This window comes from Panulirus ornatus, chromosome 67 (genome assembly GCF_036320965.1).
Source record: "Panulirus ornatus isolate Po-2019 chromosome 67, ASM3632096v1, whole genome shotgun sequence".
Taxonomy (NCBI): Eukaryota; Metazoa; Arthropoda; class Malacostraca; order Decapoda; family Palinuridae; genus Panulirus; species Panulirus ornatus.
Genome location: NC_092290.1, coordinates 19,922,700 through 19,935,984, shown reverse-complemented (window position 1 = coordinate 19,935,984; position 13,285 = coordinate 19,922,700). Strand labels below are relative to the sequence as shown.

Sequence of the window (13,285 nt, the reverse complement as noted above, 5' to 3'; positions counted from 1 at the left end):
GCGTGTGTGGACGTATGTATATACATGTGTATGGGGGGGGGGGTTGGGCCATTTCTTTCGTCTGTTTCCTTGCGCTACCTCGCAAACGCGGGAGACAGCGACAAAGTATAATAAAAAATATATATACCTTCTTGTAATCTAAGAAGACAAGATTCACTTACCTATCTGTCTCTCAGCCTATCAGGGCAAAAGTTTGCTTCTGCACTTCTGACCCATAATTTTTCCATTTCAAGTGAATCATATATTTGCTGTTTTATCACATTTTCCATTATCATACACAACATGCTTGTTATTGATATCAGTTACATATGTAGTTTACTGCATTTTCCCCATTTCCTCACCATAAACAAGCATGACAGTAAGCTCTCTTCTTTTCCTTACAACCAGTCATCCTTCCATCAATTGTTCATTTTAATCCTTTCAGTCCTAGCTATATCACATTGAAAAAAAAAATTTCCTGTCAGATGAATTTTAGTAAATTTTGAAATATGATTCATGAGTTACATAAACAGCAAGAGCCATTTAAACCTGGTTTGTCTGACATCTAAACTATGGCATGCTGTTTAGGTATCTAACTCTTAGCATCACTGCCATTTAAAACCACCAAATACTCAATAATCTTTACTCATTTTCCTCTGCTGGGCATGGAAAATGATCTTTCCACTAAAACTGTATTGTATTTAAAATCACTCCTTCTGGTCTCCTGTCATATTGAAATATGATAGTTGGCTTTTATTATGAGACATTTCTTTACACTGTACATCAGGGTTAGGGGGTGGCCCACATGGGTTAAGGTTCCCACCATGGTTTGCCCTAGCTAATTGAAGCACAATTGTTATGGACTTGTGGGCTAGTTAGAGTGCAAGTGACGTGTGGCACCTGTGAAAGCCTCTAGTGAATAAAGGAACAGTTGGTCTTTTCAGATGTGGGCAAAAAAAATTTTCAGTACCTACAGTGTACTTACTTTAGTACTGTACTGAAAATCATATGCTGTTAGTGTAGATCAAGAGCTAAATGGCCTGGTATCATCAGGGCCATGCACGTTCTATGGATCAAGTTCCTTTATGAGCCTACTTGTATCTTGCCTACAAGTACATTTCTTTCCATGTTCTCTTCCTTTTCTATATCATTAGTTTTGTTAGTAATGTCTCTTCCTATGTGCATACACTCTGGAACACTGCATTTGGTTCCGAACATTTCCTTTTGTTTTTAACACTACACTTAGTTTCAAACATTTCCTTGTGTTTGACGAACCCTTTACTCCTCAGTCCTTGAGTTTGATTACTTGGTAATGGATATTTGCTCCAATTCATGAAAGTTAGTTTGCTAAGCTCCATTTCATTTTTTCTCTCACCTTGCAAATACTGTCTGATTTCTGTACTGTTCATATCTTCATTGCTCATTTCTGCTTTTAGTACCATTTTGTCACGTTGAATCATTTCTCTAAAAACCTTTCTGTATTTTACCCGAGTCATTAATCTACTGACTCCATCACTACAGACTTTACAAACCTTTTGGAACAGGTCCATACTCAAAAAGTAGAATTCTGTCCCTAGATATGTTTAGCTCTTGAGTTCCTTTCTTTTGCAGGGCTTTGATTCCTTTGCTGTTAGCGTATATAAGGGATCCCATATCTCAAGCTTTTTTTTTTATCATAGTTATTGGAATTTTTTTTCTACATTCATTTCTTTAACTTGTCCTGATTGCCCTTGTCCAAAACTCTTTTAAGTGTAAGTAATTACTTTTTTTTGACTTTCCAAATGCTTTGTGATATGATCCTAGTTGAATGGCTCCTTGACTCAAGTCTATCCTTCTTCCAACATGAGCAAATCTAAGACTGTTGACCTTTCCCAGTAACTTCCCAACTAAACTGGTGAAAATTTTTGTTGCCCTCCTCTGGACCCTCTCCAGCAAAACTCTCTTTAATCCTTTGGGATCATAATTAAATTTCATGAATTAACTTAGACATCATCCTTTTAAAATCTGCCGGTATGTGAAAGTGTGTAAATGTACAACCCTGTTTCACCAAGTTCATTAGGGCCCCAGGCTTATGGTATACATATATATGATGCTTCCAAATAGTGGATATATGGAAGAAAACTAAAAAATGGGGAACACATACACATACTTTTATTTTGAGCTTAAAAAAGGCGTATTTGGTTGTAAAAAGCTCCAATTTTGCTAGTCATCTTATATTACATTATCACAGTACAATTACTCCTTCATGGAGTTCCTTGCCTTTTGGGTGGCCACAAAGGAAATTACCAGATCGAAAGAAACCTATTTTCAATATTCATATGAACAATTGACGTGCGACAGTTGTCTAATGTTAGAGCCAAGTGGGACTTTTTCTTCTATGGCTATAGGATAGTTACTTCCTGAATCTATCAAGAAGCTTCACTGAAATAAAGCCAAATTTTAGACCCAGGGATTAAGTCAGGGGCTTGAATTGGTCTCAATTACTCTTGGGTTTAGTAAATTTTGTATATATTTTTCCACACACCTCTTGGTCCACGAGTTAAAGGGAATTCTGACATTTACTACAATATGATATACTTCCATGACAATTTGTCCACTTCAGTCTTCTGATAGTGCAGCAAATACTGAACACTTCTATGTCCATGTACAGAAAATCAAATATGTCATTCACAAATGTATCTCTTTCCATAAGAATTCCTCTTATATCATTTACATCATCAACCCTCACGACCATCTTGGGAAGATTCATTTCAATTTGCCTATCTTCATCAGTGTGCATTTGGTTGCACTGAATTTCATCTAACATTACATGCCCAATGCTGGAGCCAGTCTTTTTGTAGACTGACCATCCTGAACAAGCCTTCTTTCCTTCCTTTCTAATAATTTAAACATTATATGCCAACACATTCACATGCAGTTTAAGCCTTATGTAATTACCGATTTGTATTGTATGGGGAGGTAGTTCTACTTTCGTGGGCCCCATTTCTTGAACACTGTCAGTCACACTTCATCTTAAATTTATGTATGCTGTCTGCATTAACCATGTCTTCAGTCATTTTATTCCATTCAACCACCATCTTATGATATAAAAAGACTTCCTTTACATCTTTCAGAATGAGCTTCTTTCTTAATTCTATGTCCTTTTTGTTCAATCCCTATATCTCTCGAAGAACTGTTCACCTGTTTATCAATGTTTTAAAAATCCTAAGGACTGTGATCTGGTCACCCCTCAAATTAAAAGCCTCTTTCTGTAAAAATTTGATCTCTTAATTCTGATACCATCTTTGTCCCTCTCCTCTTCTATAGACAATGAGCTTTCAATACTTGAGAACTGCATTCTAGTTCTGGCTTTACGTATGAACTTGCTGAATAATTCCTTATTCATAAACATGAATGCTAAGATAACATTTATTATGATGAAGTTGGTTTCCTTAAAAATTCTCCTAAGTTGAATGATGACTTCAGGTTAGGGTCAATGTCAACTTCCAAGCCTTTCTCATACACAGATTCCTGCAGCTTGTTTTCTGGTAGCTGAAAAACATTTCCTCCATCACGCATGTATCAGTCTGTCAACATTCCTTTGTAAGGAGATGCAATCCTCAGTGTGTACCTGTGGGTGTAAGGGGGATTGCCCTTATGTTTGCAAACGCGCATTTACATTGAAGTGTCCACTTTTGAGAGTCTTATTTTGTGCTGTTCATATTTGATCATGTATGTGTGTACTTTTACAATGAGTGAATATTGTTATCGTGCATGTTTGTGGTTATCGGGGGGCTTTAGAGCAAATCTAAAAAAAGGGTTGAGCGAACTGTCCCACCACTTTACTTAAAACTATGTTTCTTCCTTCCTTTCAATAATGAAGAACAGTCCAAGCATATCAATGTGAAGTCTTTTTAAGTGATTGATCTGTCCTAACTCAGCTAAGATGACTATAATATCAAAATTCACTTACAAATTTAGATGTTTATGACCTGATATTTAAGCAAAAATACCTCAGCCTCTCATTAACAAAATGCAGATCTAAACACTATAATATTTTTATTATAATTTTACAAATATTTATGAGATCCATAAATACATCTATGGCAAAAATTCTACTAACTTTAAACATCTTCAACCCCTTACTACTGATGAGTAGTAATCTTTTGTTTATAAGATCTATTAATTCAATGGGGACCAATGTAGACCAACTCTGTAAGAAATGCACATTACAAACACCAGGTGTGTCTGTGCATATACATTAAGCTAAGGTAAATCACAGAGCTTGAATGCTAGGACTGAACATGTCTAGAACTAGTCTAAATACTTCTAGGATTCAGCTAAAAAAAAAAAAAAAAAAAAAAAAAAAAAACAGGAAAAACTGTGATAACCTTTGCCAAAATATACATGAAAACCTATGAACTACACTACGTTCACTCAGTCTCCCTATATATCTTATCATTTAGTGTTCATAAATATAATTTTTTTCTTGAATATGTACTCATTCATTTTTCTTCCATGATATTCAGCGAAATGCATGTTGTTTAAAATAAATCTATTTGTTCTCTTTCAACAAATTCTACTCAATTCTTGTCACAACTCATAACGAACAGTCATTAGTGTCAACCATCACCTAAAGTACCAGGCACTGTCAAGGAAGGCACCAAGGAGACTCGCAAGTTCCTGTGTACATTTTGTTTTATTGATGAACATTTTATTCCCACAAGCGGGACCTGCCAAGACCACATAACCGCACCGCTCTGCCCCCACAAAGTCTGCCCTCCTAATTCCACCAAATATGTTTAGATTTTATTCTACCACACAATGCAAATAATTTCCTTAATTCCTGGCTTTCTTCCATTTTTCTTATAAAATCTCTATCTTTCCCTTTCTGTTTATGTATTCATAAACTATAAACATTTGAAATTCACAGTCATTATCAAAATTTCACACATGATCACCCTATATTAAAATACTAAAATATTTTCCATGAGTTACTGAAATACCTGAGGTCCTCCACTAAATTCAAAGGCCCTTTTCAATTAAAAATTCTCAATATAATGTCAATATCCATAACATAGCAGTATATTTCTTAATAGTATTATTAAACAATGCATTGGTGCCAAATGCAAACAACTTTCAATGTCCATATGATAATATGCAATGCATAACCACTGCCAATAATCATAAAATAACATTTTTGAAATGGTATTTGTTCATTTTCTAGCAAGCACATAATATTCAATAAGACCTATAGATCCGTAGATATGCTCCACCTTGTTGCAATTAGTGTTTATTTTGTTCAAAGGAACATTTTTGTAGGATAAAAGCTCAGCCATCAGTACTGTATACAGTAATCGAACTGGTGGCTTTCAGCACAAGAATTGGCATATTCAGCATATTATTTAGTAGTAAAATATTATAATTATAACTGAAAATATGATTATTACCTTCAACAAAACTATATGGGCTGTAGTGAGAATAAATCACTTTATTTCTAAGCTGCGTGAATTTATTAGCTTTAAAACTGTGGACTGTAAGTTTGATTAATTACTTTCTACAGAGGGTAGTTTTCCCACAAAAGTAGTATGTTTCTCAATAAGATTCCTTACCCTATTGTAGATGATCATAATTCCAAGTTGAGCATTATGGATAACAATTAAATCTCACTGAAGTAAAGCAAATTTCTGTCAGTACAAATTGTATTATCTTAGGTCACCAATTCTGGACAGTATGGCATTCATCCATTACCTGGAACGGAATTTTTAACCATTTATATAATCATTTTGAGGTAATGTAACAACAGTCATCCAAACATACACCCACACACAGACATGACTTTGTTGGAACTATTAAGTCAAGCATATTATTATTTACTTCTTCAACACCATCATTCCAACAAGCACTCACTTTTACACCTTTCCCAGACAGCATCACCCCAAGAGAACATGTCTTTTTTTTTTTGACCTCATGACACTGTAACAATTATCACTCAACAAACCTTCAAATACTATTGAGGGGCAGAGCAGACAGTGCCACTTGTAAAATTATAGGCAGTTACTAATGCTGACATGTTATAAATGAAGCTATAAAGACAATACATAAACTATAATATGGGTATCTAGTTAACTGAACATCTGCATACAGAAAAAATATACATAGGTTACAGAGCAATACTCAATATTCAATACAGAAAACTTGACATTAATACATAAAATACCAATGAAACCCAGGCACAGACACCCACAACTACGCTACTGGTTATAGGGACAGAGAAGGGGAGAACACCAAACACTGGCAGTGGTCATCTACTACCATCCTAAAACTTGCCCCATACCACAAACATTTACATGCATCCACTTGTCTTTGGAATTTGGATAATATAACAATGCATACTCATACATGGTAATAAAAAACTCTGTGGCACAGCCAAGTTCCCCAAATGATAGTAGAAGTCTGCTTGCTAAATAATGCATCTTCCCCAAAAAAATCTGGCAAAACTTTCAAGATGATTTGATGATCAGAAATCTTGATTATACATATCCATAAATCAAGTACAATGCAACGGTTCCTTTTCCAAGACAATAAGAAAGAAATACCAGGGAAGTCCATGGCAAAGTCCAACAAACATCTATGCATAAAAGTACTCTTAAAAAAAGTGTTAGATCATTTTGACTTCCTCCAGGCACTCAAACTACATTCTGTAAAAGTTTCATTGGATATGATCAAAAAGTCTAAATACCGTAACAAAAAAAAAAGAAAAAGAAAAAAGACCTCATGTGGGGGAGGGGAAGGCAACTGTACCCAAACCACACAAACTGCTTATGCTCCAAGATACAGAAAATGATGATAACGGTTCATTTGCTCTGCAAGCTGTTCCCTCTAAAGCTAAATCCCTGACACATCCCTGACAAACAAGAGGCAGCATATCAGAGCTAGACCGTAGCTGAAGTGGCCCATGCAGCTTCTGTGACAAGGGCACAGCAAAGGTCAAGGTAGCAGGACACAACGGTAGGTGGTCTTGATACATGGCAGCATTCCAACAAGCACAAGTGACCTTCACAACAGCACCAAGCAATTGCCAACTTTGAACTTCATTCCCAGTGTTTTCCATATCGATTTCATTGGCCTGTCATCAGTTCGTTTTCTATCATCACCACTAGATACCTAGCACATCCATAATACACGGTCACAAGAGTTGCTTTTCATAATTTACATCTTTAGTCTGTTTTTTGATACCATTTTGAAGTAAGTGTTTTTGAAAAGGTGATTCCACTGAACCTGTAAGTCTTTTATAATATCAATAATTAGATGATAGTAAATGGTAACACTAACAACTACAGTTATTTCAGTTAAATGAGGCACTGCTGAGACAAACCAAGTTGAGTCTGAGGTTCTTCAAGGTTTTTTATGTTCAAGAGCATTTACAATATCACTTTAAACTACACAATAGCAAACTCTCAGGCACTAAGAAATAAACACCAAAGTACATTCCAACCTTCCCTTGCTTTATCACTCTCACCACAGCTCTGGGCTTACAATATAAATCTTCACTGGTAATCAACAGCCTGTCCTCTTCACCAAAGCTTTTTCTAGAATCACTGCTTACATAACATGATCACACTGGTTAATTTCGTTTTTCAGTTTCCAGCTTCTACTTAAGATAACCAAAAGAACCAAAAATGCTCACTCTCTATATTCATGGATCCAATCACAGGCAAATTTTTTTGTTGTTTATTCATTGAACAAAATGAGCAAGGCAGCTGGTGGCCCCAACTCTTTATGTTTTGCTTGGCAGCTCTCAGGTCCCCCGTGTGGGTTCTGTCAGTCATCCGGCTTTCCAATACATGCCGCAATTGTACGATTATAGGAGGATTAGATTAAATATATATATTGTGTTCCATTCCCCTAACCACAACAGTGAAAGAAACAAAAGGATAACAATGACAATGGCATATTCTTTGTAGTTCTTAATGCCATGTGTTCTTCAAGAAAGTGACAAATCATTCGTGACAGTTATCTTTACTCTGTGATATCACTTAAGCTGACAAACAGGCTGGTGTAGTTTGGTGCTAATGGGTGCCTGTCTAAACTTGAACAGTGGACGAAAACAGTGTTTCAGTGCACTGCTACACTTCTCACAATTATGGAGCAGTATTCCAGGCTGGACATTTTATGACATTGTGTAAAGTGCAGTGCAGCATTTTCAGTTCCCTAGTCTTATTGACAGCTTCCCCATCACTAGGTTTCAAGTCGGCAGACACTCAGAGGCTCCAAGTGGGCACTAGCGAGCCTCCTTGGGTCCATCAACTACACATGGTCACAAAGTTCCTAGGATCGAGGATATCAGTACCTTCACTGCTAAAAAAAAAAAAAGAAAAAAAAAAAAAAGAAAAAAAAAAACACTTGTCAGCTTGGAGTATCTTGACTGCAAAACTTTCAGGTCAGATTGTCCCGCAATGTTTTTATTCCATTTCACATTCATGAAAGAGCCAATGGTCCATAAGATACTTATAATTTTTCAAAGTACATTATCCTTCAGGCCAAGTCTACAATAGCAAACAAGATTTGTTCTATAGAAAGTTTTTTAGTATGTCACAGAATAAAGTCCCTCAGTTTTCATTCCAAGAGGGAGTCAACATACACTGTGGTTCAATTCAAAATTAGTTACGTGCACCACGGTGGTGCGGATGATGTCCACCTCGTCCTCGCCCACCACCCATTCCACCCCGATGGTGTTCACGGTGATCACGATGGTCACGCTGATCCCGGTGATCTCGATGATAATGATCACGGTTATCTCGATGGTCTCGGTGGTCTCTTGCATGGTCGCGATGGTCTCGATGATCTCGATGGTCCATGCGGTCGTTGCGGCGATCATCTCTATCCATATCCTGATGAAATTATCATTGTGAAATCACTGTACAGCAAAAATGTCTAAAGTCAGGCATGTTAAGAGAAAAGATTTGTTGGCCTTAGATCAGACAGATATGGCAAATGATGATAAAGAGACAGAGAAAATGAGTCATAAGAAAATTTTTTGAATTCAGTCTGACTGATGAACCATGGTTGCATTTCCTTTATAGCCTCCTGACCACACCAATTCCTTTGAAAGATCTGACAGAAAAATTTCTGTACAACTAATCATAGTATCCTCCATCACTACCATTAAATAAAATCAGTTTGCAATCACCATATAGTAAAAAGATGTGTACATGCTGTCAGTAGCATACAGAAGGAGCTAATTCAATTCTTGCATTCACTTTCAAGACGTAGAACCTATTTATTTAACTTAAAAACAGACCACGAGGTTAAGGTATTCAGAAAATTTATTCAGGCATTAGAAAAAGGGTATTGATTGAGAGGGTGAAGGCATGTACAGAGCATCAGATTGGGGAAGAGCAGTGTGGTTTCAGAAGTGGTAGAGGATGTGTGGATCAGGTGTTTGCTTTGAAGAATGTATGTGAGAAATACTTAGAAAAGCAAATGGATTTGTATGTAGCATTTATGGATCTGGAGAAGGCATATGATAGAGTTGATAGAGATGCTCTGTGGAAGGTATTAAGAATATATGGTGTGGGAGGAAAGTTGTTAGAAGCAGTGAAAAGTTTTTATCGAGGATGTAAGGCATGTGTACGTGTAGGAAGAGAGGAAAGTGATTGGTTCTCAGTGAATGTAGGTTTGTGGCAGGGGTGTGTGATGTCTCCATGGTTGTTTAATTTGTTTATGGATGGGGTTGTTAGGGAGGTAAATGCAAGAGTTTTGGAAAGAGGGGCAAGTATGAAGTCTGTTGGGGATGAGAGAGCTTGGGAAGTGAGTCAGTTGTTGTTCGCTGATGATACAGCGCTGGTGGCTGATTCATGTGAGAAACTGCAGAAGCTGGTGACTGAGTTTGGTAAAGTGTGTGGAAGAAGAAAGTTAAGAGTAAATGTGAATAAGAGCAAGGTTATTAGGTACAGTAGGGTTGAGGGTCAAGTCAATTGGGAGGTGAGTTTGAATGGAGAAAAACTGGAGGAAGTGAAGTGTTTTAGATATCTGGGAGTGGATCTGGCAGCGAATGGAACCATGGAAGCGGAAGTGGATCATAGGGTGGGGGAGGGGGCGAAAATTCTGGGGGCCTTGAAGAATGTGTGGAAGTCGAGAACATTATCTCGGAAAGCAAAAATGGGTATGTTTGAAGGAATAGTGGTTCCAACAATGTTGTATGGTTGCGAGGCGTGGGCTATGGATAGAGTTGTGCGCAGGAGGATGGATGTGCTGGAAATGAGATGTTTGAGGACAATGTGTGGTGTGAGGTGGTTTGATCGAGTGAGTAACGTAAGGGTAAGAGAGATGTGTGGAAATAAAAAGAGCGTGGTTGAGAGAGCAGAAGAGGGTGTTTTGAAGTGGTTTGGGCACATGGAGAGAATGAGTGAGGAAAGATTGACCAAGAGGATATATGTGTCGGAGGTGGAGGGAACGAGGAGAAGAGGGAGACCAAATTGGAGGTGGAAAGATGGAGTGAAAAAGATTTTGTGTGATCGGGGCCTGAACATGCAGGAGGGTGAAAGGAGGGCAAGGAATAGAGTGAATTGGAGCGATGTGGTATACCGGGGTTGACGTGCTGTCAGTGGATTGAATCAAGGCATGTGAAGCGTCTGGGGTAAAACATGGAAAGCTGTGTAGGTATGTATATTTGCGTGTGTGGACGTATGTATATACATGTGTATGGGGGGGGGTTGGGCCATTTCTTTCGTCTGTTTCCTTGCGCTACCTTGCAAACGCGGGAGACAGCGACAAAGTATAATAAAGAAAAAAAAATAATTAGAAAAAGAATGTACTCAGAGTACTCCCACAACTGCTACTACTAACACCAATGCTACTACTACTTCTACTACTACTAATAATAATAATGGGGGATGGGGAGAAAGAATAATTCCCACATATTCCCCACATGTCATAGAAGGCGACTAAATGGGGAGGGTGCAGGGGGCTGGAAACCCCTCCTCCTTGTATTTATTTCTAAAAGGGGAAACAGAAGAAGGAGTCAGGTGGGTAGTGCTCATCCTCCTCAAAGGCTCAAATTTGGGTGTCTAAATGTGTGTGGATATAACCAAGATGAGAAGAAAGGAGAGATAGGTAGTATGTTTGAGGAAAGGAACCTGGATGTTTTGGCTCTGAGTGAAACGAAGCTCAAGGGTAAGGGGGATGAGTGGCTTGGGAATGTCTTGGGAGTAAAGTCAGGTTGGTGAGAGGACAAGAGCAAAGGAAGGAGTAGCACTACTCCTGAAGCAGGAGTTGTGGAAGTACGTGACAGTGTAAGAAAGTAAATTCTAGATTGATGTGGGTAAAACTGAAACTGTTAGGATAGAGATGGGTGATTATTGGAGCCTATGCACTTGGTCATGAGAAGAAAGATCATGAGAGGCAAGTTTTTTGGGAGCAACCGAGTGAGTGTGTTAGCAGCATTGATGCACGAGACCAGGTTATAATGATGGGTGATTTGAAAGCGAAGGTGAGTAATGTGGCAGTTGAGGGTATAATTGGTGTACATGAGGTGTTCAGTGTTGTAAATGGAAATGGTGAAGAGCTTGTAGAGTTCTGTGCTGAAAAAGGACTGGTGACTGGTAATACCTCGTTTAAAAAGAGAGATATACATAAGTGAGTAGGAGAGATAGCCAGAGGGCGTTATTGGATTACGTGTTAATTGATAGGCATGTAAAAGAGAGACTTTTGGATGTTAATGTTCTAAGAGGGGCAGCTGGAGTAATGTCCAATTATTACCTTGTGGAGGCAAAGGTGAAGATGTGTAGAGGTTTTCAGAGAAGAAGAGAGAATGTTGGGGAGAAGAGAATGGTGAGAGTAAGTGAGGTTGGAAAGGAGACTTGTATGAGGAAGTACTAGGAGAGATTGAGTGCAGAATAACGTAAGGGGAGTGGGGAAGGAATGGGATGTATTTAGGGATGCAGTGATAGCTAGCGCAAAAGTTGCATGTGGCTTGAGAAAAGTGGGAGGTGGGCAGATTAAAAGGGCAGTGAGAGGTCGGATGCAGAAGGAGGTTGTTAGTGAATGAGACGAAAGAGGCATTTGGACAATTTCTGCAGTGAAGTAGTGCAAATGACTGGGAGATGTATAAAAGAAAGCAGCAGGTAGTCAGGGGGAAAGGTGCATGAGGTGAAAAAGAGGGCAAATGAGAGAGTATCATTAAATTCTAGGGAGAATAAAAAGATGCATAAGACAAGAGAACACATGGTAACATTGGTGAAGGGGACAAATGGGGAGGTAATAACAAGTAGTGATGAAGTGAGAAGGAAATGGAGTGAGTATTTTGAAGGTTTGTTGAATGTGTTTGATGATAAAGTGGCAGATATAGGGAGTTTTGGTTGGAGTGGTGTGCAAAGGTAGTGAAAGCTTTGCAGAATATGATAGCTGGCAAGGAGGCGGGATTGGGTGGTACAACAGTGGAATTTATCAAAAAAAGGGGATGACTGTTGCTGACTGATTGGTAAGGATATTCAATGTAAGTATGGATCATGATGAAGTGCCTGAGCATTGGCAGAATGCATGCATAGGGCCATTGTACAACGGCAAAGGGGATAAAGGGTGAATGTTCCTGAAAAATTATATGGCAAATTATACTGATTGAGAGGGTAAAGGCATGTACAGAGCATCAGACTGGGGAAGAGCAATGTGGTTTCAGAAGTGGTAGAGGATGTGTAGATCAGGCATTTGCTTTGAGGAATGTATGTGAGAAATACTTGGAAAAACTGATGGATTTGTATGTAGCATTTATGGATCTGGAGAGGGCATATGAAAGGGTTGATAAAGATGCTTTGTGGAAGGTTTTAAGAGTATATGGTGTGGGAGGAAAGTTGCTATAAGCAGTTAAAAGTTTTTACCAAGGATGTAAGGCATGTGTACTAGTAGGAAGGGAGGAAAGTGACTGGTTCCCAGTGAACGTCGGTTTGCAGCAGGGGTGCGTGATATCTCCAGGGTTGTTTAATTTGTCTATGGATAGGGTGGTTAGGGAAGTGAATGCAAGAGTCTTCGAGAGACTGGCAAGTATGCTGTCTATTGTGGATGAGAGGGCTTGGGAAGTGAGTCAGTTGTTGTTCGCTGATGATACAGCACTGGTGGATGATTAGGGTGAGAAAATGCACAGGTTAGTGAATGAGTTTGGTAAAGTGTGTGAAAGGAGAAAGTTAAGAGTATATGTGAATAAGAGCAAGGTTATTAGGTTCAGTAGGGTTGAGGGGCAAGTTAACTGGCAGGTAAGTTTGAATGGAGAAAAATTGGTGGAAGTGAAGTGTTATAGATATCTGGGAGTGGACTTAGCAGCAGAGGGAAC

General features: G+C 38.4%; 1 protein-coding gene across 2 annotated transcripts in view; it reads right to left on the bottom strand.

The window, feature by feature from the left end:
- Nucleotides 1–4,638: 4,638 nt before the first annotated feature.
- LOC139747087 (YTH domain-containing family protein 2-like) overlaps nt 4,639–13,285 on the bottom strand; it is a 141,199-nt gene continuing 132,552 nt past the window's right edge. For both annotated transcript variants that reach the window (XM_071658894.1, XM_071658895.1), the window contains exon 6: nt 4,639–8,852. In XM_071658894.1, the coding sequence (XP_071514995.1) occupies nt 8,622–8,852 (231 nt within the window). In that variant the 3' untranslated portion in view covers nt 4,639–8,621. The remainder of the gene's footprint in view (nt 8,853–13,285) is intronic.